Source organism: Silene latifolia, chromosome 7 (genome assembly GCF_048544455.1).
Source record: "Silene latifolia isolate original U9 population chromosome 7, ASM4854445v1, whole genome shotgun sequence".
Taxonomy (NCBI): domain Eukaryota; kingdom Viridiplantae; phylum Streptophyta; class Magnoliopsida; order Caryophyllales; family Caryophyllaceae; genus Silene; species Silene latifolia.
The window spans coordinates 125,758,357-125,786,184 of record NC_133532.1 but is presented as its reverse complement, the minus strand read 5'-3'; the positions used below and the strand labels follow the sequence as shown (position 1 = coordinate 125,786,184).

The 27,828-nt window shown below is 37.4% G+C and overlaps 2 protein-coding genes and 1 pseudogene across 2 annotated transcripts; 1 reads left to right on the top strand and 2 right to left on the bottom strand.

Moving 5' to 3' along the window:
* Positions 1-253: 253 nt before the first annotated feature.
* On the bottom strand, positions 254-4,684 carry LOC141593026 (cysteine-rich receptor-like protein kinase 6). Its single transcript, XM_074413959.1, has 7 exons — positions 3,618-4,684; positions 2,276-2,425; positions 2,054-2,172; positions 1,493-1,703; positions 1,066-1,306; positions 830-980; positions 254-741 (listed from the first exon to the last, which is right to left on the bottom strand). The coding sequence occupies exons 1-7, from the start codon at positions 4,468-4,470 to the stop codon at positions 406-408; spliced, it is 2,061 nt and encodes a 686-aa protein (XP_074270060.1). The 5' UTR covers positions 4,471-4,684; the 3' UTR covers positions 254-405.
* A 10,655-nt stretch (positions 4,685-15,339) lies between these two features.
* On the top strand, positions 15,340-17,181 carry LOC141590738 (protein FAR1-RELATED SEQUENCE 5-like). Its single transcript, XM_074411301.1, has one exon. It carries the CDS (start codon positions 15,340-15,342, stop codon positions 17,179-17,181), a length of 1,842 nt encoding a protein of 613 aa, XP_074267402.1.
* Positions 17,182-19,500: 2,319 nt separating this feature from the next.
* On the bottom strand, positions 19,501-27,251 carry LOC141590737 (cysteine-rich receptor-like protein kinase 6; annotated as a pseudogene).
* Between the last annotated feature and the right edge of the window lie 577 nt (positions 27,252-27,828).

Sequence of the window (27,828 nt, the reverse complement as noted above, 5' to 3'; positions counted from 1 at the left end):
TATAGAATTGGTCTTAGTTAAGTGGTTAAGACTTAAGACGGTTTTGAATCCCTCTCGCACTTACATTATACTTGCCTTGCAACTAGTCTCATTAAAGATAAAACAATTACGGTTATTATGAAAATAACTCGGAAATTAAAGACTCAAACTTCAAAAATCACAATCCCCAAGTGGGCGAGGGCCCCCGCTAGAACCCCCGGTCATATTGGGTTACGATCAATAATAGAACGGTTATGAATAACACATAAAGGAGTTCAAAAGAACTTTTCAATAGCAGATAACTTACTGAGAGACATGGTGCGACTCCTACTAGCTACATACGGAAAAAACAGTAATGTAGACAATAGCATGTAAACCACACACACATGTTGGACATCTACAATGTTTTGTTGATTGATATTCGCTTCACCTAGGTTCGAGTTCAGTGACGGAATCCTCATTTACCGATAAAGGGATAGATTTACTTGATGAATGATCTGAATTATTAACTTCCTTTGAGAAAGATGTAATTACTCTTGGTCTTGCAAGGAAATCGGATTGCTGGGGCAGCGGGAGAGTAATAGAGTAACTGTCTAATGTGAGGACGACATTTGCCATTGTCGGTCTATCCTCTACTGATTCTTGGACGCACAACAGGCCGATCTGTATGCATCTCATAACATCGGTATTATTTGAGCATGAATCTCGTATTATTGGATCCACAAATTCTAGTGGTGTTCCTGCTTCCCATTGTCTCCAAGCCTACAAATATCGATCACATTCTCTTTGTCACAATTCTACTAAACTTTCAATCATTTTTGTTTTTGACTACATATTACGGAGTACTTACATAGCTTAGAAGGTCCTCGGCATTACCAGCCTGATTAAATGTCCTGACTTTTCTTCCACTGATTATCTCCAAGACAAGCACACCGAAACTATATGCATCTGATTTCATGGAGAATTTCCCTTCCAACACGTACTCTGGCGCCATATACCCACTACAAATTATTTTAATCAAAGTTAAACAAATAATTGGAATGCATAGCAAAAAATTAATTAAAATAAGTAACCGTATTTACTTACTATGTTCCTACGACTGCGTTTGTATAGTTGCTTTGGCTGTGGTCAACACCAAAAATCCTAGAGGTGCCAAAGTCGGAAATTTTAGGATTCATCTTGTCATCTAACAAGATATTACTTGCCTTAAGATCTCGGTGTATGATTCTGAGTTGAGAATCATGGTGGAGATAAAGCAACCCACGAGCAATGCCTCTTATAATGTTGTAGCGCCTTTCCCAGTCGAGGAGTTGTCGATTTTCCTGATCTAAAACATCATAGATCATACATCATTTTCATGTATTAAACTTTATACATGGATGAGAAATACGTAATTGGGTGTTAGTCTTAAACAAAACGAGAACTTTCATTCTTGGAAACGTCTAACAATAACTTGTCCGACAATTTGTCCAAAAATCGTACAAAATTATGAATGGAGAAATGAATAACTTACCAAAGATGAAATTGTCGAGGCTTTTGTTGCGAACATATTCGTACACAAGAAGCTTCTCTTGTTCAGTATAGCAAAATCCGAGTAGTCTCACCAAATTCCGATGTTGAAGCTTGGCTACCACCAAAACCTCTGTTTTAAATTCTTGTATGCCTTGCCTAGAGCTTGCGGATAGTCTCTTCACCGCTATCAACTTCCCGTTTGATAACGTACCCTATGCACACAAATTCCCATATAAGATAGTTTTTAATAGGAATAAATATAATAGTTAGGCCTCAACCATCATCATAAGGTTTTGGTTAGGATAGTTCATCTATCATGGTATCAACGCCAGTGTGACCAAGAGGTGACAGGTTCAAATCCTGGCAACCTCCAATAACTCACGAAGTGAAAATGCGGGGGCCTGTGCACTAACCACTCTTCGGGCCCAATGGGCACTCGAGTGAGGGGATGTAATAGGAATAAATATAATAGTTAGGCCTCAACCATCTAAATTACCTTCTTTTCCATTTCAGTTAATTAGTCTAATTTGAGTTTTTTTCTCTTATTAAGTGAAGAGTGTACCTTATAGACGCCACCAAATCCGCCTTCACCTAGTTTATTTTCGTCAGAAAAATTGTTTGTTGCGTTGAGAAGCGTGTCAAAGTCATATTGCAAGGAGTCGGCGGTGAGATCTTGGTTAGCTATAACTCCAAATAAGAACCAAATTATTAAAGTGAGGAGATATCAACTTTTAAGCAGGTATATGTAAGATCAAATATTAGACGTAAATGGTATTATTCTTACAAGTTTCGGCATGAGGAGAAACATCAACTTTTCTTGCTTTGTTCTTTCGAAGACAAACGCAAGTGCATATCAAACATAAGGCTACCGAGAAGACAAGCAGAGAGGCTATTATGATGGCAACAATCACTTTTGTTGAGATTTTCTTGTTTCCTATACATTCAAAGAAAAAAAGAATAGTTACGAGTTAGTATGCAATGTAGTAGTATGGTGCTCGAGATAACACTTAGCAACCAGGTCAACTGGGTTGGGATCGAGTCATTTTGACTAGGGTCACTTTTGATCTCGCAATCGGGTTGGGTTCGGCTAAGGTTAATTCGGGTTTGGGTTTTTTAGGATTGTAACATTTCGGGCCGGTTCATTTTCGGGTAGGTGGTTACTTGTTATCAAGTTATTTAGGGATAACTATCAAGGTGCTATAATAAACATTCAGGCCGGGTTAAATAGAGTTGGGTCAATTCGGGTATCGGGTAAGATTCAGGTCTTCAATTCGGGTTTGGGTTGGGTTCGGGACGGGTTATTCGGGCCTTGTCTAGGTCACTTTCGGGTTTGCAAGAATTCGGGTCGGGTCAATTCGGGATCAAGCCATTTTCAAGTTATTTAGGCATATACAATGGATTAGTGCAATTTTCTAGTGGGGTCAAGCCCCGGACCTTAGTTCAAGTATCGGATCGGGTTATTTGAGTCGGTCATTCTGATCGTGTCAGTCTTACCAGGTCTACCATAAACTAGTGGGCTATTCCTCTTACCCAGTCAAATAGTCAAACAATCAAAGTCTTTTTATATTAATTAAGTAGTCGAAGTCTTTTTTAATTAATTTAGAACATATATAAGTAGTCAAACTGTCAAAGTCATACTCTGTGCCCAACCCAGTTAAATAGTCAAACAATCAAAGTCTTTTTATACTCCCTCCTATTCTATATTTTCTTCCCTTCTCATTTTTACACAAAAAATAATAAAGTGAATTTAAACCACACTAAACACACTATCCCACATATCATTAAATTTATACCACACAAATCATCCCAAAAAAGGAAATAGGGAAGAAAACCCGAATAAGAAAATAGGGAAGAAAATATAAAATAGGAGGAAGTATTAATTAAGTAGTCGAAGTCTTTTTTAATTAATTTAGAACATATATAAGTAGTCAAACTGTCAAAGTCATACTCTGTGCCCAACCCGAGTCAAACATAATGATCAATCGACTCACCTAGTCAATAGTCACGTCTACTATTCTTGTCCCGACTCAAACCCGACCCATTATTCAACATATATAGATCTATACGATAATTCAAAATAAGTGAAATAATAATTTGTATAAATTAAATGAGAGATATGGGAGTACCGTTCGAGTCGTTTGGTATAGGTATGGGTTTGGAATCAGGGGGCAAAGACGATGATGGGCCTGATGATGGCAACGGTGACGGTGACGGTGGATGTACTTGTGGTAGATACGAAAGATTGAAGAAAGGGTAACCCTCAAACTGTACAATGCAACTCGGCGCCAAAACCCGACCACCCGGATTCTGGCGAAAGAGTTGGATCGACGAGTTCAAACATACATAACAATCGTTAGGATTTAAGTTCGGGGTACATTGTCCCAACCCATATATAGGCTGAATCGCCGAATAGTTCACAAAATCGGTTGCGAATTTCTGAAATGAGCCGCCTTCGGCTGCTCGAAACGCGATCACATTACTAATCATATTCGTTACCGCGTCCATGTACCGGGTTTTGTTACCGATTATGTCGCTAGCATGCCAGGCAATTATTGCAGGGGAATCATCCATATTATTGAAAAAAGACGCGTTTGAATACCGAACCAGACATTGGTCGTACCATACAATAGCGACCTTCATGTTAGGACAAAGTCTTGGAATGTCCGTAGTGGTAGCGGTATCGACACATTGGTGACATGAGCTGATGACCTGGTCCCCTCTGCAGAGATATTCGCCGTAGACAGCTTCTATTGACGGATTACCGACTGTGGTTCTATAGAAACCCGATGGGTTGTTAGTCGCGTTGGAAGCGAGAGTGCGAAAAAGGGTGTTTAAATTGGTTTGATATGTACTTCCGTTGGTGAACATTGCGTCATTATTGCAAATGTTGGCGAATTGGGCTGATGCGGTTGTCGACTGATGTATCATTGTTACGATTAGCACCGGTAAAAAGGCTAATAACCAACTAATTTGATTCATTTTTGTGCTTAATTACTAATTAGCTAATAATAAAATTTAAAATGAAAAATTGTGTTGAATTGTTGATGAAGAGTATTGTGTGTGAACTGTTATGGGTTGGAATCCTTCAAAGGAAAAAAAGGTTGATGTTGATATTTATCGACTACTATTATACTGTTATGTGTTGAATCATTCAAAGGAACAAAAAAAAAGTTGATGTTGATATTTTTCAATGTGTAAAGTTCCGCGAAGGAGAAAATCAAGTTCCTAACCAAGAAAAGTCATTAAAGGAGAAAATTAAGTACCACTTAACAGTAGTAGCCCCCTTGACACTCTCCCCACACATATTTTCTCTGGGACTCCAGCTGGCACACAATGGCCCAGTTAATCATCATACACAGGACTTTAGATATGGACTCTGATACCATGTTAAATCATGCAAATGGGTCTGGGTCTTACCCGAATGGGATAATATGGGATTCTTCACAAAAACGAAAATGACAGATCGGGTATATGGTCGTATGGAGTTATTAATTTGAATAGAATTTAGAGTACTCTGAGTTGATAGACCGTGATGAACATGATCCTCTAAAGTCAAATCAGTTGACTAAAATGACCCGTGAAGACAATTGGGTTATATATCCGAAAAGGGTAGAGTTACACCAGGTGTATGAAGGCTCTCATACACCGCCAATAATAACGCGCCATTTGTCCAACTCAAAGAATCTGATTTAATCTAATTAATCCCTTGATTCCTTCATTAATTACCCTCCCTAATTAATGTCCTCGGTTTTGCCATATATTTTATTAATTTAAAAAATCTTCTCTCCTAATTTATATTTAACTGTTATTTATTATTAATATTTTTGTGTATTTCAATATTTATGTATGCATTTGTATACCGTATATTTATACTGAGGCGGATACATTAATTAATACGTTATATTTATACGTTTTGCATATACGATATTAATACGTTATATTTATACAATACATTTTTTATAACATTTTTTATAATTATTTTCGCTGATTATTTTTTATATGTATTTTTCGTTTTAATTTATTATTGAATATATTTGCGTTCTGTATTTCAAGGTTTTATTTTTTTTATTATTATTATTGATAAATTGTTTTTGCATTTTATAAGGCACTGTTTTTACGTTAAATTATTTTTGTTTAATTTCAAAATATTAAGTATGAAATTAGTGAGTTAAATAAAAAAAAATAAAAAAAAAATTTAAAAATTTATTTTTTAATTTTCTTTAAAAAAAAATATTGGACATAATTATTTAATAAAAAAATTCTTAAAAAATGTTAATAATAAAAATTTGTTTGACATAATTATTTATGGTACAACTATTTTTATTTAAATACTTTTTTTTTTACAAAAAGTACACAGAAAAAACTTGTTAATAAAAAACATACCGCAACAAAATTCAAACCTTGGACGTCTAGTTAGAAAATTATGTATCTTACCAACTGTGCTACACCAATTGTTTGCTGATAATCTATAAGTTGTTTTTTTTATTTTGTAATGATTAAGAAGATGAAAGGTCGTTAGGGTTTTCCCCACCTAACTTGCATTTGGCGGTAAACCATGCATTGATTGTTTTTTTTTTGGAGGGAAATATTGTATTATAAATATAGTCATTCCCTCCAATTTTTAATTAATCCAAAGTTCATCTTCCCTACTAAATTAATTTAACTATCCTAAAGTGAAATAAGAAAAATGTCGGAAGAGAGAAAAGCCCATGCAAGAGACATTGTTTGCACGAGGTTGTTCATGAGAGAAATAATCAAGCAAGTTGGTCCTACAAATGTCCAAAATGCTTTAACGAGAGCTAGTCCGGGTTACCATGGAAATACTTTCCTTGTCGATTTATTTGAGGAGGAATTTAATATGCTTAATTGGGGTAAATTTGAACTCGACAAAATGTATTGGAAGAAAATTGACGATGGGATAGAGATGTTAGCTACCCCTAAAGTTGATTCCTCCATTGTTAGGGTGGAGGAGGTAGAGGAGGACGAAGTAGTGGAGGTGATTGAGGTTATAGCAACCCCTACTAAGCCGAAGAACTCCGGTAAAGCTATGGGGAACTCGCCATGCACAAAAACCCCCGATATCCTCCCTTCAAAGATGTCCAAGAAGAGGTTCGGGAGGACTCGTCCAAGAAGGCTCAATTCTAAGAAACTTAGATTTGATTCTTGTGTTGGTTGTAGTCATTAGGTTTAGTTTTTAAATTCTGTTTGTTGTTTTTTTTCCCTTTGTACGTCGTTTTTAATATTAATGAAAGTAATTTTCTTTTCATATTACCTTTCTTTTAATTTAATTGTCCTTATAAATTAAAATTAAAAAATATAAACCAAAAAGGGCGACTATTATCATACTCGATAAAATGGAATTAAAAAAAAATAGTGTAACTCTTACTATTCTCCATAAAATTGAATTATTAACGTTTGTCTTCCCTATGCATCTTAGTTTATTTTACAGATTTCGAAAAGGCAAGTAGATTAAAATTATTAATGACCAATTATATTATTAAAAATAATAGTAAATAATATATATCTTAATTTATTTACATGTTTTTAAATAATTGAAAGTAAATATTTTATGTAATTCGTAGACTAAAGTAACATATTAATGCCGAAACATATTTTTAAATGTTAGTTTTATTAAGTTAAAATATTAAAATATAAATTTTATTATTGAAAACATAATATAAATATACAGTTACATTAATAAAGTAACATATTAATATAATAAATGAATATAAAAAACAAGTTTTAAAATATTAAAATATTAAAACAATCGTTAAATTGATATTAAAATATAAGTTTTTATTTGTTATGAAATAAAAAACAACAGTTAAATTGATATTAAAATATAAGTTTTTATTTTTGTTGTGTTTAAAAAACAACAGTTAAAAAATGAATGGTTTTACTGTTACTTAATTTATTTTGTTTATTAAGTTAAAATTTTAGTCCAACATTAGCTTGTCGCGTTGATGATCATCCAAATTTTAGTCCATCATGGTTTGGTTAAAATAAAATTTTAGGGTTTATTTGGGGTTTAGGGTTTATTTGGGGTTTAGGGTTTCTAGGTTTTTTAGGAGTTTTGGGTGTATAGGGTTTATAGGGTTTATTTGTGGTTTTAGGGTTTTAGCCATATGTACGATCGTATGTGTAATACGTAAGGTTAAGACGTAAATTTAAGATCTAAGGTTAAGATTTAACGTTTGATCAATATGAGTTTATATATGATTAGAACGGGATAATTGATTAAGATACCTATGTCTTATGGTTTAAGATGTTATCGATCGTGCATTGCTATTGAGTAATCATAGCAATATACGATCAATACGAGTTTAGATACCAATGTATTATGGTCCTATGTATTATGGTTGAAGATGTTATCGATCGAACGTTGCTATTGACTAATCATAGCAATATACAATCAATACGAGTTTAGATACCTATGTCTTGTGGTTTAAGATGTTATACATCGTACATTGCTATTGACTAATTATATCAATGTACGATCAATACGGGTTTAGATGCTTATGTTTAAAATGTTATAGACCGTACGTTGCTATTGACTAATCATAGCAATGTATGATCAATACGGGTGTAGATTCCTATGTCTCGGGACGTAAGACCTAAGTTAAGTTGTTATCAATCGTATGTTGCTATAATTAGTTAATTATTCCGATCAACAGTGTAGGACTAATTTTAACAAGTTTCTAAGACTTAAGATGAGATCGTACGTTGCTATCGACTAATCGTTGCAACGTATGATCAATAGGATTATACGAATATTTTGGCGGGAAAAGGACAATCTAGTGTTAAAACAACTTAAAAAGTGATGGTACTTAATAGTTAATCGTGACCGTTCAGTTGTCATTAAAATATTTGATGATATTCCACATTAAATCGTGGTCGTTGATCCTATAAGTGACCAATCACAAATAAAGCCACGGATTGGTAAATATTACAACCTTTATAAGCATTTTTTTTTTTGTTATCATATCAACTAAAACATAATCAAAGTCTCTCTCTAACTTCTCTCATTAGTACTTATTTTCATCTCTTTCTCTATTTGTTCAACTCCTCTCTCTCTTCTCTCAATAATACCTTTAATATTCTTAATTCTAATTTAATCCTTATTTTTGTATACGTCAAGATGGAAAACGCGGCCGTTGATGTTGTTAATAGATCAATCAGAGGTAAACAAGCTTTGGTGGATGAGCTCCGTGTGACGGAGTTGGAGCATGTTTCGAGGATGAAATCCCTTATGGAACGCCGCAACCGTTGCCATGAAAGAGGTATCAAAGATTTCGACAAATCACTCGAGTCCCTCATACAATCCTTCTTAAATGACTATCAGAGGACATACGATTTCAGGAAGGACTTGGAGAGGGAGATCGGGGCCTTAGAGGCTATTTTGCCTTCTTTATCTTAGAAATTAGTTTTATTTTTTTTCCTTAATATTGTAACCTTTAATTTAGTTTTAGTTTTAGTTTTTATTAATTTAGTTTTCCTTAATATTGTAATCTTTATTTTCCTTAATATTGTAATTATAATCTTAGAAAATTTTGTCTTTTAGTATTCCGATGCGTTTCTTTAATTTTCATTGCATTTATTAATGAACCACCACATTTTATTAATTTAATTGTATTTAGTTTAATTTAATTTAATTTAATTTATTCATGTTATGGTTCACCAAAGGTCACCATCCTTGTTATAAATACGACCGGGGAGTTAAAAGAAGAATCACCCTTCTCCCTAACCTTTTCTTACCCATTCACTTTATCTCTCTTTATTTTCTCTCTAAAAACTCAGATTTTTTGAAATGGCAGTCGAAATTGCAGGCCTTAACGATCTTATGATTGGATCTATGAGTTTTTTGGAAGAACAAGTTTCCTGTCTCCGTGAACAGGAGTTGAGGACGATGAAGATGGTGGTCGGGGCGATTAAAATTCGCAACAATTGTTATGCAAATGGCATAAAGGAAATGGAGAAGGAAGCGGATGGTTTCATCAAATCCGTGTTGGGTACTTATGAAAAATGTTGCAAACTTAGGGAAGAATTTGAAGATGATATTAAGATTTTACGATCCTTACTTAATAAGGATTAGGCTTAATATTGTACTTTTTTTTAAGTTTATCTTAATAATAATAATCTATTTTCGTTGTTACATTTTGTCGTTTAATTCTCTACTATTTTTTTTTAGTATAAATTTGATTGTTAATTTTGCAACTGAAGAGACATGCATGTGGGTAATGAAAAAGGATCTTCATAGTTTTATAAAATATAATACAAACCATACAATCCGTCTCGTACATGAGACGCTCTGGTGATTAGGGTTTCCAACTGAGGCGTATTATTTAATTTAATAGTTTAATTGAATTTATTCATGAACCACTTAATTTAATTTAATTTAATTCATGAACCAAAGGTCACCATCCTTGTTATAAATACGGCTGAGTTAAAAGAAGTATCCATTTCTACCTAACCTTTCCTTACTCATTCACTTTATCTCTCTTTATCTTCTCTCTAAAACCTTAGAAATTTCAAATGGAAGGCCTTCACAATATTGCTATTGAATCTTTAACTGGTTTAGAAGAACAGGTTGCCATACTCCATGAACAGGAGTTCAGAGTGATGAAGATGGTGGTCGGGGCGATTAAAATTCGCAGCGATTGTTATGCAAAAGGCATGAAGGAAATGGAGAAGGAAGCGGATGATTTCGTCAAATCCGTGTTGGGTACACATGAAAAATGTTGCAAACTTAGGGAAGAATTAGAGGATGATATTAAGATTTTAAAGTCCTTGATTAATAAGGACTAGGCTTAATATTGTACTTTTTTTTTTAAAGTTTATGTTAATAATAATCTATTTTCGTTTACATTTTGTCGTTTAATTCTCCTTTTTTTTTTTGTATAAATTTCATTGTTAATTTTGCAACTGAAGAGACTTGCATCTGGGTAAAGAAAAAGGATCTTCATAGATTTATAAAATATAATACAAACCATACTTACAATAATCCTTACAAAATACGAAATATTAACTAAAATTAATTAAAATCCAAGAGATTCAAGTTGAACAATCTCCCTTTCAATTTTCCTAATTTCTATTAGCGCTGGTTCGCGATTTGCCCTTAATATGCTTATCATATTATCCATATTTGCTTGTACGTCATGCATCCCTCTTGTTATGGCCATGTCTCGTACATGAGACGCTCCGTGATTAGGGTTTCCAATCAATGTCAATCTCTCGCAATAGTCGAACGTTTCTGCGATCCATTGTGTATTGAAATAAGAAAACAACAAACTGTCTATCCATCTGAAACAATTAAATTAAATTAAGAAGCAACAACCGCACAATCAGTTAAATAGATAGTTAAAAAAATCGATTTGGGTTTGGGATTTATTCAATAAAATCAATTGTGACAAAAACAAAAAACCCAAACAATAATTGAAGATAAAAGAACAAATACCTTGATTGATAATGGAGGAGTATGGATAAAAAAAGATTAGGGTTTGTGTACTGAAAGATAATTTTGAGATGAATGTGTTTTGCCTTTTATAATGGGAAAAGGTAGTAGTTAGGGTTTTAAAATCCTTTTTTTTTTAATTAAAAGTTGTGACTTGATTTGATTTGGAAGTCAAATCGTTTCTCAGAATTGAAGACTTTATGCATGCTGCCGGATTTTCTTACACACGCAACAACAATAGTCATTTCAAGTTACAAATGTCATTTGAAGTTGTGTTTAGTCAAATCAAATTTGAATTGTTCATTTTTTATTACTCTTTTTGGTTGGTATTATGTCAAATCTCCCAATTGTTCATTTCATTATTCTTTTTGTGTTGTGTTTTGTCAAATCAATTTTAACTGTTCAAATAAACAAGTAAAAAAGATGGAATTGAATAAAGTACATAAATGGAAAATACTAGAAGTCCACATTTTATATAATAATTTAAATATTTTACAAATTAAAAAACTAACAAACCGAGATGAATACCCAAATAGGAGGAAAAATTGTGGATTTGGGTACAACATCCAAACATACATACATACATACTAAATTAATTTGAAAAAAATTTAGTAATAACTTTTTCAAGGGAGTCATTCTCTTCCATGAGAATGCTCTTATTCTCCTTTATTTTTTGGAGGTCTTGTATAGCAGATTCATAATCTGCATGCAACCTCATCTGCTCCATTTCTGACAAGACGTCATGACTAATACCCATCTCCCGAATCTTATCAAGGTAGTCGTTGATCTTCGTCTCTAAATCGTCTAAGCGGCGGATATAGTATTTGTTCCTCTCCATGTGTATCAATGTTAGGCGAATGTTCTTATCCATTATATGAAAGAAGAAGTTTGGTGTTTAAAGATTTAGGGTTGTTGAGCTTAGGGTATTAAGAAAAGGAGAAGAGAAATCAGAAATGAATGGTAAATTGTTGGTTGAGAAACTAGGGTTTGCATTTAGTGAAAGTTTATTTATAGATGAGATAATGAAACAACATGTGGCCTTTCAACTGCCACGGATTTGGTATGATTTGGCTTTATATATAAATAAGAGGTTTTGAAAAAAAAGAAATGAAAAACAAAATAGAAAAGTGAAAAAGTCATGAAAAATCAAAAAAATGAGTTGTGTTGTATATATTTGTTTGTTGTCAAGAAAAAGAAAAAGGCAAGCAACACCCCTACTCATCATTTAAAGGGGTAGAAAAAGCCGTTGCTAAATAAAAAGGGGCAAATTGATGTTTTTCCAAAGATGAGTCGGGTTTGCACATTTTTTGCATGGCTTGGGAAACGGAGTCGTTGTTACGGTGTAGACGTTACCATTTGTTGAAATAAAAGGAGTTTTATCAAATTTTTCCTACTTGAGTTGGGTTTATGCAACTTTTGCATAGTTTTGGTCATCATTGCTATGTTAGGGCATAGACGTGTCTCATGTGTTGCAATAAGAGATGGGATGTGATGTGTCGACGATTCTTGATTTGAACCCCACATGTCCAAACGGTGCTTGCACCAATCCCGTTTCGACCTTCTCCTTAGCCCCGTTGTAACCCTTGCTTCATGTTTTGTGCATTTTCCCATTGTTTGTATTTCATTGGACATAGGACGATTTTACACATTAGATTGCGGGCGCGTTTTCGCTAGTCGAGTTAGTTGAGTGATTTTGGTTACTTTTTGTCACAAAAATCACCTTGTTCTTTCATTGAGTGACGAGTGAAAACCGTGAGGATGTCGTTGCCTTGGTCCCCTTAGTCATGGGTCCTTTGGTTGAATCTTGTGTCGGTTTTGTAATTCTCGGCGGACTTGCCCTTTCTTCCCTTTCCCCGCTCTTGAATTTGTTTCTTGAGCATTGGTCACACAAGGGTTGCTTTTGTCACATTTAGGGGGTTGGCACCTCAATTGGCACTTCTGAGACGGTACTCCCGACCGAGACCGTGTTTTGTTGTTTGAAAAGTTCGGCCACTTAGATGAGGAAAGTGAATCATTTTGTTAGATGCATTCTATTTATTGATTACGTGCTTTCATGATGGATGTGTCAAAAATTTTGTAGCAAGACCCAACTTGCCTTGCAATAGGGCACTTTTCCCTCATGAGTGTCAAATTGTGAGTTGAAGGGGCGTTGAGTGCGCTAATACTCGATCGGCTATTAATTTAGAATAATTGAGTGATGCTTATATTGTGCACACGCTCTTGATAGATATTATTGTAGTCTCTTGTGCTTTGGTTTTGGACTTACTCGGGGACGAGTAAGGGTCAAGTGTAGGGAGATTTGATAACACCATTTCAACCCCTATATTTTGATGTCCCGGACCCATTTTGTCATGATAAATCAAGCATTATGAACTCATTTAGTTAGTATTGGCCTAGTCCGAGTTCTTTTCCCTCATGCTTAGTGTAAGACCTCTTTTGAGCTTTTTCCCGTACTTATGAACCCTTTTGTAGGTACCATGCTCGAAAATGTAAGAGGGACGGAACTTGGAACGGAATTTACTCGAAGAATGGAAGCAACTTTGAGGAGTTACAGAAGAGGGTACAATGACACCCGACCGGGTATAACCTTACCCGGTCGGGTACCTCTTACCCGTTTGGCGTTTTTAGCTTTTTTTCAGCCCATTTTGACATTTTACCCGAGAGGGTATAATTGTACCCGCCCGGGTATAATTGTACCCGCCCGGGCATAATTGTACCCTCCCGGGTACAATTTACTCCTTCGGCTGCAGTTTTCGTCTTCTTCTTCTTGTACTCTCACCTAACTTTTAGGGGGCATATATATACTTGATTTCCCAGAAAATTAGGGATCTAATCCTAGTTTGGGGAAGAAATTTGTAAGGTTAAGAGAGGAAACTCAAATCCTTTGTAACTTGGCAATCATTCTTCATCAATCAAAGATTATTATTATTGTTCTTATCTTGTTCTTCCTTATTGTTCATCCTTTCAATAATTGGTATTGTTTCTTTCCTTTTTCTCTTTTCTCCCTTGTTCTTCAATTGTTTTCCATTGTTGTTTGTTGTTGTTAGATTTCTTGTTGTTGGAAGTTGTTGAAACTTGTTGTTTGTTGATAGTTTAGTCAAAGTCTCTCTCTCTCTTGTTTATTGTTTATGTTAAAATTGTTGCTGTTGTTTGTTTGTTGTTGCTACTTTCATCATTGTTCATCTTTTCATTGTTCATCTTTCCTTTGTTTCTCTTTCATTTGTTCATCTTTGGATAGTTGTCCTCAAAGACTTAATCTTTGAGTTGATTTGGTTAAAGATTGTGTCTTTTAGTTTAATCAACCTTGTTATTAGATTAAATCATCTTTCTTTACAACTATTGTTGGATTGTTGCATGTTTAGTAGTAAAATCCATCTTCCCACCATGTTTGTGACCAAAGTTTCCATCTTTATTGTTTATTTTGCGATTAGGACCATGATTAGTGAGTAGTCTTCCACTAGGGCTCGGTTTGACCCAACATGAGTAATTTCACTAATTGAATTTCATAAAGGCTAATTATTTGGGGAAATTGGTGAGGGTAGTTTAGAGGATTGACATGGTTTATGGGTTGACTTTTGGATAGTGTTGACTTACGACCCTTGACCACCAACGAGAGTTGGTTAGGTTGTGATTTGGATACCCGAGACTTGACCCTATTGTTATCCTTGGTTGAGACCGAAAGGGAGAACCGGGGTAGGACACCTCTAAACTAGCGTTTGAAATCGACCCTCGAGAGAGGGAGTGGGATGACCCGGGAATTGACGGGGTTAATGACCTTAGAAAATATTGGACTACCTTGGGAATAATGCATGTTTTTGGGGTAGTCGGGTATTGAGTTAGGGATTCCGACCTTCGAACCCGAGAGGGGGGTTGGTGGGTAGTACTAGTGTCCTATTTCGAACCCGAGAGGGGGGTCTTAGGCGAATTAGAGTTGTCACCTCCTCACCTAACTACCCTTGTGATTAGCCAAGAGATTTGATTGTGTGGAATTACGAATTGTTTGGGAAGAACCGAGTCTTAGGTTTTTAATCATTTGATTTACATCCATTTAGTCTATCTTGCTTTTTCTCCTATTTCTTTATTTAGTTGTTTTACCTTGTTGTTGGTAGTTCTAGTATAACCTTCTCCCATTATTGTCGACTTAGCTAAACCATAGAGTTAAAACGATTAGTAGTCTTCCTTGCTCCTTGTGGGATCGACCCTTAATAGTGTACAACGATAAAATCGTGCACTTGCGAGGTATAGCTTGATACCATCAGAGAAAAAATTAAAAATAATTAAAAGTAAATTGAGATTAACCTTTCAACTTCTACAGTCAAAGTAGTTCAACACAGCAAACTCTAAGTTCATCAACTCCATCACCTTCATCTTCTCAAAACAACCTTCATCATTTAAAAATGTCGAATAGTTTTGATTTAAATGCTTTGTATATCGAGGAGGAGGGAGAAAACGAAGTCATTGACGAGAATGAAACAAATGATCAATTGTTACGGCATGCAGCACGTGTTCTGGAAGGCAATGAAGACAATCAACCAGCTATTGAGCCTACGATTGGTGCGGAATTTGAATCAGGTGAACAGTTTGCCGCTTTCTATTATACTTACGCTTATAAGACGGGGTTTGAACTTCATGTTCGTAGTAGCCAACTTTTGGCTCCCTTCAAGGAGCAGGGGGTACGTCGAAACGGAGTTGGGGATAAAGAACCACGATTCCACATGATGAACAAGATTAGGTTTATGTGTTCAGAGGGCAATACGATGAAGAAAAGCTCGTGTGTAACACCATGTAAAATGTATGTATTTGGGAAATTAAATCACGACACTGGGAAATTTGTAATCTGTACTTGTGATTTGGTACATAATCACGATTTGAATCCTGAGGTTAGCCGACATGTAGTCAATTATAGGCACATAAGCGAATATTTCAAGGCCAGGTTGGTGTTGAACGACGAGCCGCATACCAATTACCCTAACTTCAACACATTAGTTAGAGAGGTTGGAGGGATTCATAATCTACATTTCAATGGGCAGGACGCGAGAAACTTCATCAACAGCGAACGTCGCAAAAGTAGGTTTCGTGGTGACGCTAAAGAGGTCTTAAATTATTTTGAGGGCTTAAAAGAGCAGAATCCAGATTTTTACTACGCTGTTGAAAGGGACGCGGATAATAAGCTGTTGAACATTTTCTGGTTTGATGCACGATGTCGTGCCATGTACAAGGCTTTTGGTGACCCATCGTCGTTCGATAGTACATTCCTAAGCAACAGGTACCAGATGCCTTTCTGTCCTTTCGTTGGAGTTAATCATCATGGAAGTACAATATTATATGCAGCGGCTTTAATTTCATACGAAGACACAGAGTCATTCGAGTGGGTGTTTGAGAAGTGGATAGAATGTATGAGGAGAGCTCTGACCGTCTTACTAACTGATCAATGTAAAGCAATGGAAGGGGCAATCAAGAAAGTGTTCCCGGAGACTAAACATAGATTATGCCTTTGGCATATTCTTCAAAACGCGGATAAGAATCTAAAAGACCACCCACAATTTGCTCAGATTGACAGAGATTTGCGTACGCTTGTACACGAGAGTATCACCGAGGAGGAACTGCAAGATATGTGGGACGATTTCATGGAAAAATACAACTTGCGACGCAACAAATGGTTGAGGGGTGCATGGGATATGAGACAACGGTGGATGCCTGTTTTTTGGAAAGACACTTTCTGTGCGGGTATGTCTTCTACTCAGAGGAGTGAACAAACAAACAGATTTATTAAAACGTACATGAGCATAGAAACCGGCCTGATGCAATTCATGGAGCAGTACGAGGATGCCATAGAGAAAAAGGTGGAGGACGAGAAAGTCAATAACGCCAAAGACATTAAGAGCCCACTTAAATGGGATCCCATGATATTATTCGAGGATATCTTTAGTAAGGTCTACTCAAACAGTAAATTCGGAGAGGTGAAAACAGAGGTATATGGTTGTATAAGCACCAATGTCGAAACTCTTCCAAATAGTTTGGGTTTCATCAAGAGGTTTAGGGCCACATCAAAAGTGACAGAAGCATTTTGGAAGAAAGATCGAAGAAGTTTTGAAGTGAGTATTGACACAATCACTGGTGAGTATAAATGTGGTTGTAAGATGTTTGAATTTAGAGGGATCTTATGTCGCCATATCATGAAGTGTCTTGATGTGTTGGACGTAAAAGCTATCCCAGACAAATACATAATCGAACGCTAGCGCAAGGATTTGGTTAGAGGATACGAAAATATTCGGGTTGGGTACTACAACCCGGATGAGTCAGAACGTGTTAAAAGGTCTCTTGAGATAACGGTAAAAAATGATCACATTAAGAGGTTGGCTATGCAAAGTGAAGGGTCTTCTGCCATTTATAATAGCGAAACCGATGAACTAATCAAAGAGTTAGAGGCTCATGCTTTGGGATACGATCTATAGATTCATTTGCGGCAGGTGGAGTTTCCTCAAAAATGTGGGGTCGTAGGAGACTACGACCTAGGGAGACTATCATAAACACACCTCAACAAGAAGGTGACATTAGAGACCCCCCCGACAAGCGAGGGAATGGCAGAAGACGTATTGTCAAACAGACAAAGAGAAGGAGAAAGACAAATGATGAGGATCCGACAACCACTACGCTCCCCCCAAATACGAACCCAACCCGACATGTTCCAAACGATGATGCTTCATCCTTTATGAGTGGTACACAAAATACTCCACGTTTTACACCGTCACAAAATACTCCGACGTTCTCCCAATCGCAATTTAGGTCACAATATTCAAATTCTCAATATTTTCAATATACAAATTATAGTCATAGGTTGTAAATAGGAAGTATGATTTTTTTTTTGTATATCATTTGACTTCTTTAAACAAATAATGTATGATCAATCAAAATCAATGACTATTTTCCTTAATTCATTTTCACAGTATTGAGTATATGTCTTCAAGTATTAGAATAGCATACGGTTAACTTGTGCAAAATTATGCCAAAAACAAAAACAAAAACCCACAAGAGGATTCGAACACGAGACACTTAGTAAGGAAAGCATGAACTAAGTAAGGAAACCACTTTGCACCCACTAACTTATACTCATCATATGTCCAGTCCTATATATATATATATATATATATATATATATATATATATATATATATATATATATATATATATATATATATATATATATAAAGGTCTTTCTAACTTCCTAGGTCATGGATATTAGCAAATACTTCTTATAACTTAAAAAAATAAAATATTTATCAATTTAATTAAAATTTTAAAATAATGTGTATAAAAAAAGACATAACTTACTCATACCCACATTAGCAAAAAAAAAAAGTACAATGAAAATTAATCATAAAATAAATTTAATTTTAATTTTTTTTAAAAAAAATTAATTTAAAGAAATTAAATATTAAAAACAGTGTGTATAAAACAAAACATTACGCAAAAAAATAAATTACAACGAAATTTAGGTATAATTTAAAATAATATAAGACAAAAGAAAAGGTATTATATGAAAAAATATTAATTGAAAAAAAAAATTAAAAAAAAAAATTAACGTAAATACATAAACATACATATAAGGAATAATCATACCGTATAAAGAAATTGATACAATACGTATCAATTAACCGTAGCGTATACAGGACTGTGTACGTATATTAGAGGTATACATAAATATACGAAATATTAAAGGTATATACTGTATACATAAATACTAAAAATAATAAAAGGTATTAGTAATAAATAAGACTTAAATATAAATTAGGAGAGAAGTTTTTTTAATTAATAAAATATGTGGCAAAACCGAGAACATTAATTAGGAGGGGCAATTAATGAAGGAATCAAGGGATTAATTAGATTAAATAAGATTCTTTGAATTGGACATGTGGCGCGTCATTATTGGTGGTGTATGAGGGCCTCATACACCTGGTGTAACTCTACCATCTTCCTTATATATCGGTTATTAATCTTTTTGGGAAAAAAAAATTAGTTTTGAATTTGGTGGCTCTAAGCCTCTAAATACTAGGCCCTATGTCTACATGTTGGACCATATATGTATCAATATCTTTGAGTAATTATACATACAGCTGTGTATTAACAACTACATAAAAGGTTAATAAAAGAAGTTGACTACATTGACTCAAACAAGTTGACTACAGTCTACATAAAAAGTATAGAGTTTAAGCTTTAGAAATGCAATGGTGTTAAAATTTATGAGTAAGAGCTTTACGATCCTAATAGTTTTATACGGCTCAAATCCGAATTAAACTGGATAATATATAATAAAAAAAAAACAGAGTGTTTCGGACTCTTTTGAACTTTATGTACAATTTGTGGAGTCTTCTGAGCGATTTCAGTTCTTAATTTTTTATTATGTTTTCATGTTAAATGTTAAAACGGAGGGAAATTGTGTAGCGCATTATGTAGCTAGACTTTGTTTGAGTGCCGATTGAGCCGTGCTTTGTATCGGATATTTGAAACCATTGTGGCAATTACGAAACTTGATCAAATATAATTCTTCGTTTTCTCTCCAAAAAACATAACATTTCTCTATATATAGCGAGTTTTACATGCTAATTATGACCGACTTGGGGAATATGCAACATGTACATTAGCTGAACACTGGATAAACCCGTCGATTGTAATTTGGTTCACCGAGGTTCAAGTTCAGTGATGGAGTCTTCATTCACAGATAAAGGTATTGATTTACTTGATGAATGATCTGAATTATTGACTTCCTTAGGGAAAGATGTAATTACTCTTGGTCTTGCAAGGAAATTCGATTGCTCTGGCACCGGTAGAGTAATAGAGTAACTGTCTAATGTGAGGACGACATTTGCCATTGTTGGTCTATCCTCTACCGATTCTTGGACACACAACAAGCCGATCTGTATGCATCTCATAACATCGGTATTATTTGAGCATGAATCTCGTATGAGTGGATCCACAAATTCTAGTGGCGTTCCTGCTTCCCATTGTCTCCAAGCCTGTAGATATCGATCACATCCCCTTTGTCACAATTCTACTCAAATTTCAATCATCTTTGTCTTGACTACATATTACGGAGTACTTACATAGCTTAGAAGGTCCTCGGCATCACCAGCCTGATTAAATGTACTGGCTTTTCTTCCACTTATTATCTCCAAGACAAGCACACCAAAACTATATGCATCAGATTTGATTGAGAAATGTCCTTGCAAAGCGTACTCTGGCGCCATATATCCACAACAAAATTTTCATTGGTAAGTGATTCTACATGTTTAATTAAGTACTACTTCCTCCGTTTTTTAATGTTGTTCGCATTTCAAGAAATGCGAACATCATTAAAAATCGGAGGAAGTACAATAGTATGGGGAAGTATATAGAATACAAAAAAAACGAAGTATACAGAAAGAGTTCATGTAACAGCAAACCGTATTTACTTACTATGTTCCGACAACTATGTTCGTATAGTTGCTTTGGCTGTGATCCACACAAAAAATTCTAGAGGTGCCGAAGTCTGAAATTTTAGGATTCATCTCGTCATCCAACAAGATGTTACTTGCCTTAAGATCCCGGTGTATAATTCTGAGCTGAGAGTCATGATGGAGATAAAGCAACCCACGAGCAATGCCTCTTATAATATTGTAACGCCTTTCCCAGTTGAGTAATTGTCGATTTTCATGATCTAAAACATAATAGGTCATACGTCATATAAAATGCCTACAATTTTGTTTAAACCGTTCAAAATTATGTATGGAATAATGAATAACATACCAAAGATGAAATTGTCGAGGCTTTTGTTGTGAACATATTCGTACACAAGAAGCTTCTCTTGTTCAGTATAACAAAATCCTAGTAATCTCACCAAATTCCTATATTGAAGCTTGGTGTGACGATCCGCACACTTGAACCCTTAGATTTATTTATGCTTATGTAATTTCTTTTCCCTTGTACATTTGTAGTAAATAATTTCTTAGTCTAGCATAGTTTTAGAATAGCTTTTCTTTCCATAAATAGGTATATCGCTATTCTGAACTAAACTTGTAAAATCATTGTTTCCTGCTACCAGGATGTAACTATTATATTTCCCTCTTTAGGGAGTACTAGTGAATGAAAATCTACTTCCTACCTTGTGCCTTCGTATTGCTTGTTGTTGCTTTGTTGTGAACGACTCTTAGCCTTCACTTTACTAACAAGCCGTGTTTGTGGGATCGACACTAGGATCCCGACTCACACCCCCGAGACCGATTACGAGTACCTAGTGCCTGACAAACACTAGAGCCTAACGCTCTCGTTGCATCTTGTCGAGTGTTGCCGAGACCCGAGTATCGTGCTAGTGAGCGATCTTTCACTAGCTCGAAGATCCTTGTCGCTTGCATCTTGCCTTGAGACGGGCAAGGGTGCGCGCCACGATCCGGCAAAAGTACCGGACCGTGACATTTGGTATCAGAGCCCGGTCTTCGGACGAGCGTCTGGAAGCCGCATTTGTTTATCGAGATCGAGAAAATGGGCGAAACAATCGAGGACCGAGTGGATGCCTTAGAGGACGCAATCGACGTCAAGCTTCCCAAACTCGAGGGCATCGATATGCGGATGGCCGCGAGCCTCGAGGAATTGCAAAAGACGGTTTGTGAACTCGAGACGAAAGTGGACGGGACGAACACCCGCATCCAAGCGATCAGTGCTGCGATCCCCGATGATCGGGAGGAAGAGATCAATCATCTGCACCGAAAGGTCGAGATGTTAGAGAAGACTTGTGCCACGCTCGTGAAAGCGGTGGCCAATGACGGGAAATCTGTGGGGAGCCATAAGGTGAAGGCACCTCCACCTCGTACCTACGATGGGACGAGGGATTCGAAAGCGGTCGATAATTTTATCTTCGATATGGAGCAATACTTCCGAGTAAGTGGGCTCGATGAAGACGCGGAAGTTGTCACGGCAAGCATGTATCTAGTCGACGATGCCAAGATGTGGTGGAGGGCTAGGTACAAGGAAATCGATGCGGGCACGATTACGGTGACATCGTGGGCCGACTTCAAGAGGATCTTGAAGGATCACTTCTACCCCGAGAACACGGAGTTTGTTGCTCGGAAGAAGTTGAAGGAAATCAAGCACACCAAATCAATCCGGGAATATGTGAGGGAATTCTCAGCGTGCATGCTCGAGATTACCAAAATGTCCGAGACAGATAGGACATTCGAATTCATTGATGGGATGAAGAGGTGGGCACAACAAGAGGTCATGAGGCAGAATCCCAAAACTCTGTCTTCGGCCATATCGGCCGCGAAGCGCCTGCTCGATTTTCATGGGGAACGAGAGGCACCAAGAGTTGTGGCACCAACGGGGAACACTGGTGTGTCACAAAGTGGGTACAATGGACAAAGGCCACAAAACAGCGCCATTTCAGTTGGGAACAGTCGGTTCCGCTCACAAGGAAGTCAAGCCCAATCGGCGAGCACTACAAACTCGCCCTCAAGCTCGTATTCGAAGGCGGGAAACTCTACTGCTTCCACAACGAAGAGACCGTTCGCGTGTTTTGTGTGCAAGGGTCCTCACAAGATGGCCGATTGTCCGAACAAAGCGGAGTTCAATGCCATGTTCAAGAAGATGCCGAAGGGGGCTCAAGAATGTCTTGATGGGGCGCTGGCCGACTATCACCAAGAGTGCAACGAAGACTCGAGTAATGGTGAAGACCAACCACGGATGGGCTCTCTTCAAAGGATTAGCGCGATGGGGAAGTACGAAGATTCCTGCGCCAAGAAATCCAACGGGCTCATGTACGTGGACTTGATGGTGAATGGGAAGCAAGCAGGAGCCTTGATCGACTCGGGCGCCTCCCACAACTTTGTTACGAAAGAGGAAGCTGATCGGTTGGAGCTAGTTCTGCGGGATGCTAACAGCTGCCTAAAGCCGGTTAATGGGAAATTGAGACGCGTCCAAGGAGTGGCTAAGAAGGTCGCGGTTCAAGTGGGTGAGTGGGCGGGGGAGCTCGACTTCACCACCGTTCCGCTGGATGACTTCAAGTTAGTACTCGGGATGCAGTTCTTTCAGAAAGCATTGGTGGTATTGAAACCGAGTGACGGATCGATGCTACTAATGGGGTCTATCGTAGTGAAGACGGTAGACAGCGACGAAGACAAGGGCCAGCATCGAATTTCGTCTATGAGGGTGATACCGACGCCGAAACAAGGGATGCGACCTTGGAGAATGCCTAAAGGTTCGGTCGAGCCGAGGGCGAACAAGACCCAGGCTAACTACGATGCTAAGTGGCCTGGGGGACGAAAGAAGAGTCTACCCCTTCACCGAGGAGTAGACAATGAGGGCCGAAATGCCCAAAGAAGTAGGCCTCGTACCATCAGGGGGCCGCGTCGATGTGCTGAATCGACGTCCTGGTTTGCGGGTCAGTCGACCCAAGAGATAAGGCCTCGTACCATCAGGGGGTCGCGCCGAAATGCTGATTCGACGTCCTGGAGATCTCACATTCCCTTGAATGCAGGTGCTGAAGTGACGAGAGACAATATGAAGGTCCGTTGGAGCCAGTACTTGGAGAAAGCCCGAAAGAGATCTTTTCAAGCAGCGGCAAAGTGGACTTTCCCGAAAGGCAAGGAACATGTGGTGGACTTGAAGAACATGATGTTTGGCAGCTTCTATGCATGTCAAGGAACTCCAGCCTATCCTTGAAGGGACGAAGAGGCCAGTCATTGTTTGGGACGAAGCGCACATTCAAGCCGAGTTGTGCAAGACAACCCCCAACACTGCATGGACGGTCAGAGCTCACCGAGGATGTCTCACTGAAGCACCATTCAAGATTTTTGTGTTGCCGAGGGCGGCAACAGATTAGGTGGGGGAGAGTGTGACGATCCGCACACTTGAACCCTTAGATTTATTTATGCTTATGTAATTTCTTTTCCCTTTTACATTTGTAGTAAATAATTTCTTAGTCTAGCATAGTTTTAGAATAGCTTTTCTTTCCATAAATAGGTATATCGCTATTCTGAACTAAACTTGTAAAATCAATGTTTCCTGCTACCAGGATGTAACTATCATATTTCCCTGTTTAGGGAGTATTAGTGAATGAAAATCTACTTCCTACCTTGTGCCTTCGTATTGCTTGTTGTTGCTTTGTTGTGAACGACTCTTAGCCTTCACTTTACTAACAAGCCGTGTTTGAGGGATCGACACTAGGATCCCGGCTCACACCCCCGAGACCGATTACGAGTGCCTAGTGCCTGACAAACACTAGAGCCTAACGCTCTCGTTGCATCCTGTCGAGTGTTGCCGAGACCCGAGTATCGTGCTAGTGAGTGATCTTTCACTAGCTCGAAGATCCTTGTCAGTTGCATCTTGCCTTGAGACAGGCAAGGGTGCGCGCCCCGATCCGGCAAAAGTACCGGACCGTGACACTTGGCTACCACCAAAACCTCTGTTTTAAATTCTTGTATGCCTTGGCTAGAGCTTGCGGATAGTCTCTTCACCGCTATCAACTTTCCGTTCGATAATGTACCCTATGCATACAAATTCTCATATAAGATAAGTTTTATCTAAATCTACATCCTTTACCATTTCAGTTAGTTTAATTTGATTTTTTTTCTATTCACTAAATAGTCAAATTGGTGATTATTAGTAGGGCTGGTCAATGGTGCGGGTCGGCCGGGTTAGGGGACGGGCTGGGTTGACTTGGGAGACCCGGAACCGGCCCGAGATAGGGCGGGTGGGGCGGGTTAAAGGTGATCCGTGAGGCGGGTTTATGGCGGGTCCGAGTTGAGATGGGTAGGGCTTGGGATTTGAGGACCCGGAACTGGCCCGGATATAGGGTGGGTTGGGAGACGGGTCGGGACGGGTCGACCCGCACTTTTGACCAGCCCTAATTATTAGTGGAAATTAAGCACCTCGTCTTGAATATTAATACAAGTTTCGTGTGAATGTACCTTATAGACGCCACCAAAACCGCCTTCACCCAATTTATTCTCGTCTAAAAAATTGTTTGTCGCGTTGAGAAGTGTTGCGAAGTCATATTGCAAGGAATCGGCAGTGAAATCTTGGTTAGCTATAACTCTGAATAAGAATCAAAATCAAGTCAGGAGATATCGACTTATAAGTATGTATGTAAGATCAAATATTAAACGTAAATGGTATTATTCTTACGAGTTTCGGCATGAGTAGAAACATCAGCTTTCCTTGCTTTGTTCTTTCGAAGACAAACGCAAGTGCATATCAAACATAAGGCTACCGAGAAGACAAGCACAGCGGCTATTATGATGGCAACAATCACTTTTGTTGAGATTTTCTTCTTCCCTATACATTTAAAATTGTATGACAATAGTTAGTATATTGGCTAAAGAATTATTCAAAGAAAGTATGCTATTTATAGACCTTGTAGACCGGTTACTCCGATCGGGTCTAGGCCAAGTAAGTTTGGGTCGGGTCACTTTTTGGTTTGCAGGAATTCAGGCCATTTCGAGTTCAGGCTATTTTCAGGTCTATTATTAACAAGTTTTTTATGGTTATTGAATGGCAAGTTTGTAACAATAAACATTCGAGTCGGATCATACTGGTTCAGGTCAATGCAGGTTAGAGGATATGCTCGAATCTTGTTAGGGTGTTGAGTCTAGTTATTCGAGATGGGTCAATTTTACCTAGTTTAGCTATGTACTTGTATTGAAGTCTCTTCGGATGTAGAGTAGCATCGTGGCTACAGTGTTGCACCACTGAACCCCAACAGTTCTATTGTACGACCGTCTTTTTCGTATTTTTGACAAATTATGACCACTTTTTGGTAAATAGTGATCGGTTTATGGCAAATAGTGATCACTTTGAAAAAGATGGTCATTTTTTAGTAAAAAAAATGGTCACTATTTATCAAAAAACGGTCACATTTCTCTCATCACATGTACCACACGGTTGAACCCCTTCTATAAGCTAGTTCGCTATTCGTCCTAAATAGACCTGGCAAAGGGGTCGGTCGGGTCGGGTCAATTTCGGGTCAAGTCATTTCCCGTTAACAGACTTCAGGTCGGGTCGAGCCGGGTCATTCGGGATCAGTTAATTCTTGGGTCAACTATCATCAAGGTCTCGTGGATAGTAACCAGTTTGGAACAATAAAAAATTAGGTCAGGTTATACCGAATCTGACAATTCGGATTCAGGTCAAGTTCGAATATTGGGTCGAGTTATTCGGGACGGGTTATTCGTGTTAGGTCAATTTTGTAAGGTCTAGTTCCAAGCTACCCAGTTAAGTATTAGTCAAAGAATCAAAGTCTAGTTTTTGTTTGATCCAAGTAGTCAAAGTCTTTTTAAATTAATTTAGAACATAAAAGTAGTCAAAGTCATACTCTCTACCCAACCCGAGTCAAACACAATCGAGTCACGTTTACTAATTTTGTCCCGACTTAAACCCGACCCGTTATACGATAATTCAACATAAGATCAGATACGGAGTTATAATTTCGATGATTGAGAGATATTGGAGTACCGTTAGAGTCGCTTGGTAGCGGTATTGGTTTAGAATCAGACGGTGCTGGCAATGGTGACGGTGATGGTGGTGATGCTTGTGGTAGATAAGACAGATTGAAGAAGGGGTAAGCCTCAAACCGTACAATGCAGCTCGGCGCCAAAACCCGACCACCCGGCTTCTGGTGAAAGTATTGGATCGACGAGTTCAAACATTCATAACAATCGTTGACAAAATCGCCGAATAGTTGACAAAATCGGTTGCGAATTTCTTAAATGACCCGCCTTCGGCTGCTCGAAACGCTATCACATTACTAGTCATATTCGTTACCGCGTCCATGTAACGGGTTTTGTCACCGATTATGTCTGTATATTGCCAAGCAATATATAGGGGATTCATCCATATTATTGAAAAAAGACGTGTTCGAATACCGAACCAGACATTTGTCATACCATACAATACCCACCTTCTTATTAGGACAAAGCTTTGGAATGTCCGTAGTGGTAGCGGTGGCGACACACTGATTACAGGAGCTTATGTTCTGGTCCCCAGTGCAGAGGTATTCACCGTAGATGACCTCAATCGTCGGGTTACCGACTGTAGTCCTGTAGAAACCCGATGGGTTGCTAGTCGCGTTGGAGGCGAGATTGCGAAAAAGGGTGTTTAAATTGGTTTGATAGGTACTTCCGTTGGTGAACATTGTGTCATTTTTGCAGAAGTTGGCAAATTGGGCTGTGGTGGTTGTTGTTTGATGAATTATAATAATAATAATAATAATAATAATAAGGCTTAGTATTTGTAAAAACCGTAAAAAACAAATATTTTTGTACATTTTTGTGCTTAATTAATTGGAGTAACTAATTAAGGTTAGCACAAATGAAAAATAGTGTGTGTTAAATTTGTATCAAATATTTATTGTAGACAAGAATACAAAAATTGTGTTGAATACTTCAAAGAAAAGAGTGGATGTTGATATTATTCAATGTGTGAAGGAGAAAATTAAGTACATTATCAATAAAAGTCGTGGAAGGAAGAAAATAAATTACCTAAACCAACCCATGAAACAATCCAAATACAGTTTGCAATTGAAAGTGACGCCGATTGATTAAATAGTCCAACAGTTCGATCATTGTTGGACCCGTTGACTATGTGAAACAGTCACATAGCAGGATTTGAAATCAGCGCAGACGAAAGAGTAATAGTATAAGGGGAACTTGAAAAAATTCGAAAATTTTATCTAAAAGTTTTGAAATTTTCAAACGCCAGCTGGGGCTCGCTCCACCACTAATGTAAATCAATGTCTTTGCCTGGATGACCCGGCTGCCTAACTGCATATGAGGTTAATAAAAGAAGTTGACTACATTGACTTATGGAGTCTTCTTAGCAATTTCAGGGAAATTGTGTAGCGCATTATGTAGCTAGATTTT

What these genes read in the sequence shown, in the direction of transcription:
- LOC141593026 (XM_074413959.1), bottom strand. Translation starts at nt 4,470, where the DNA reads ATGAATCAAATTAGTTGGTTATTAGCCTTTTTACCGGTGCTAATCGTA. An exon ending in TTCTCCTCATGCCGAAACTT is followed by an intron (nt 2,173 to 2,275) that starts GTAAGAATAATA and finishes TTGGAGTTATAG; the next exon opens with CTAACCAAGATCTCACCGCC. An exon ending in CCGAGGACCTTCTAAGCTAT is followed by an intron (nt 742 to 829) that starts GTAAGTACTCCG and finishes CGATATTTGTAG; the next exon opens with GCTTGGAGACAATGGGAAGC.
- LOC141590738 (XM_074411301.1), top strand. Translation starts at nt 15,340, where the DNA reads ATGTCGAATAGTTTTGATTTAAATGCTTTGTATATCGAGGAGGAGGGA.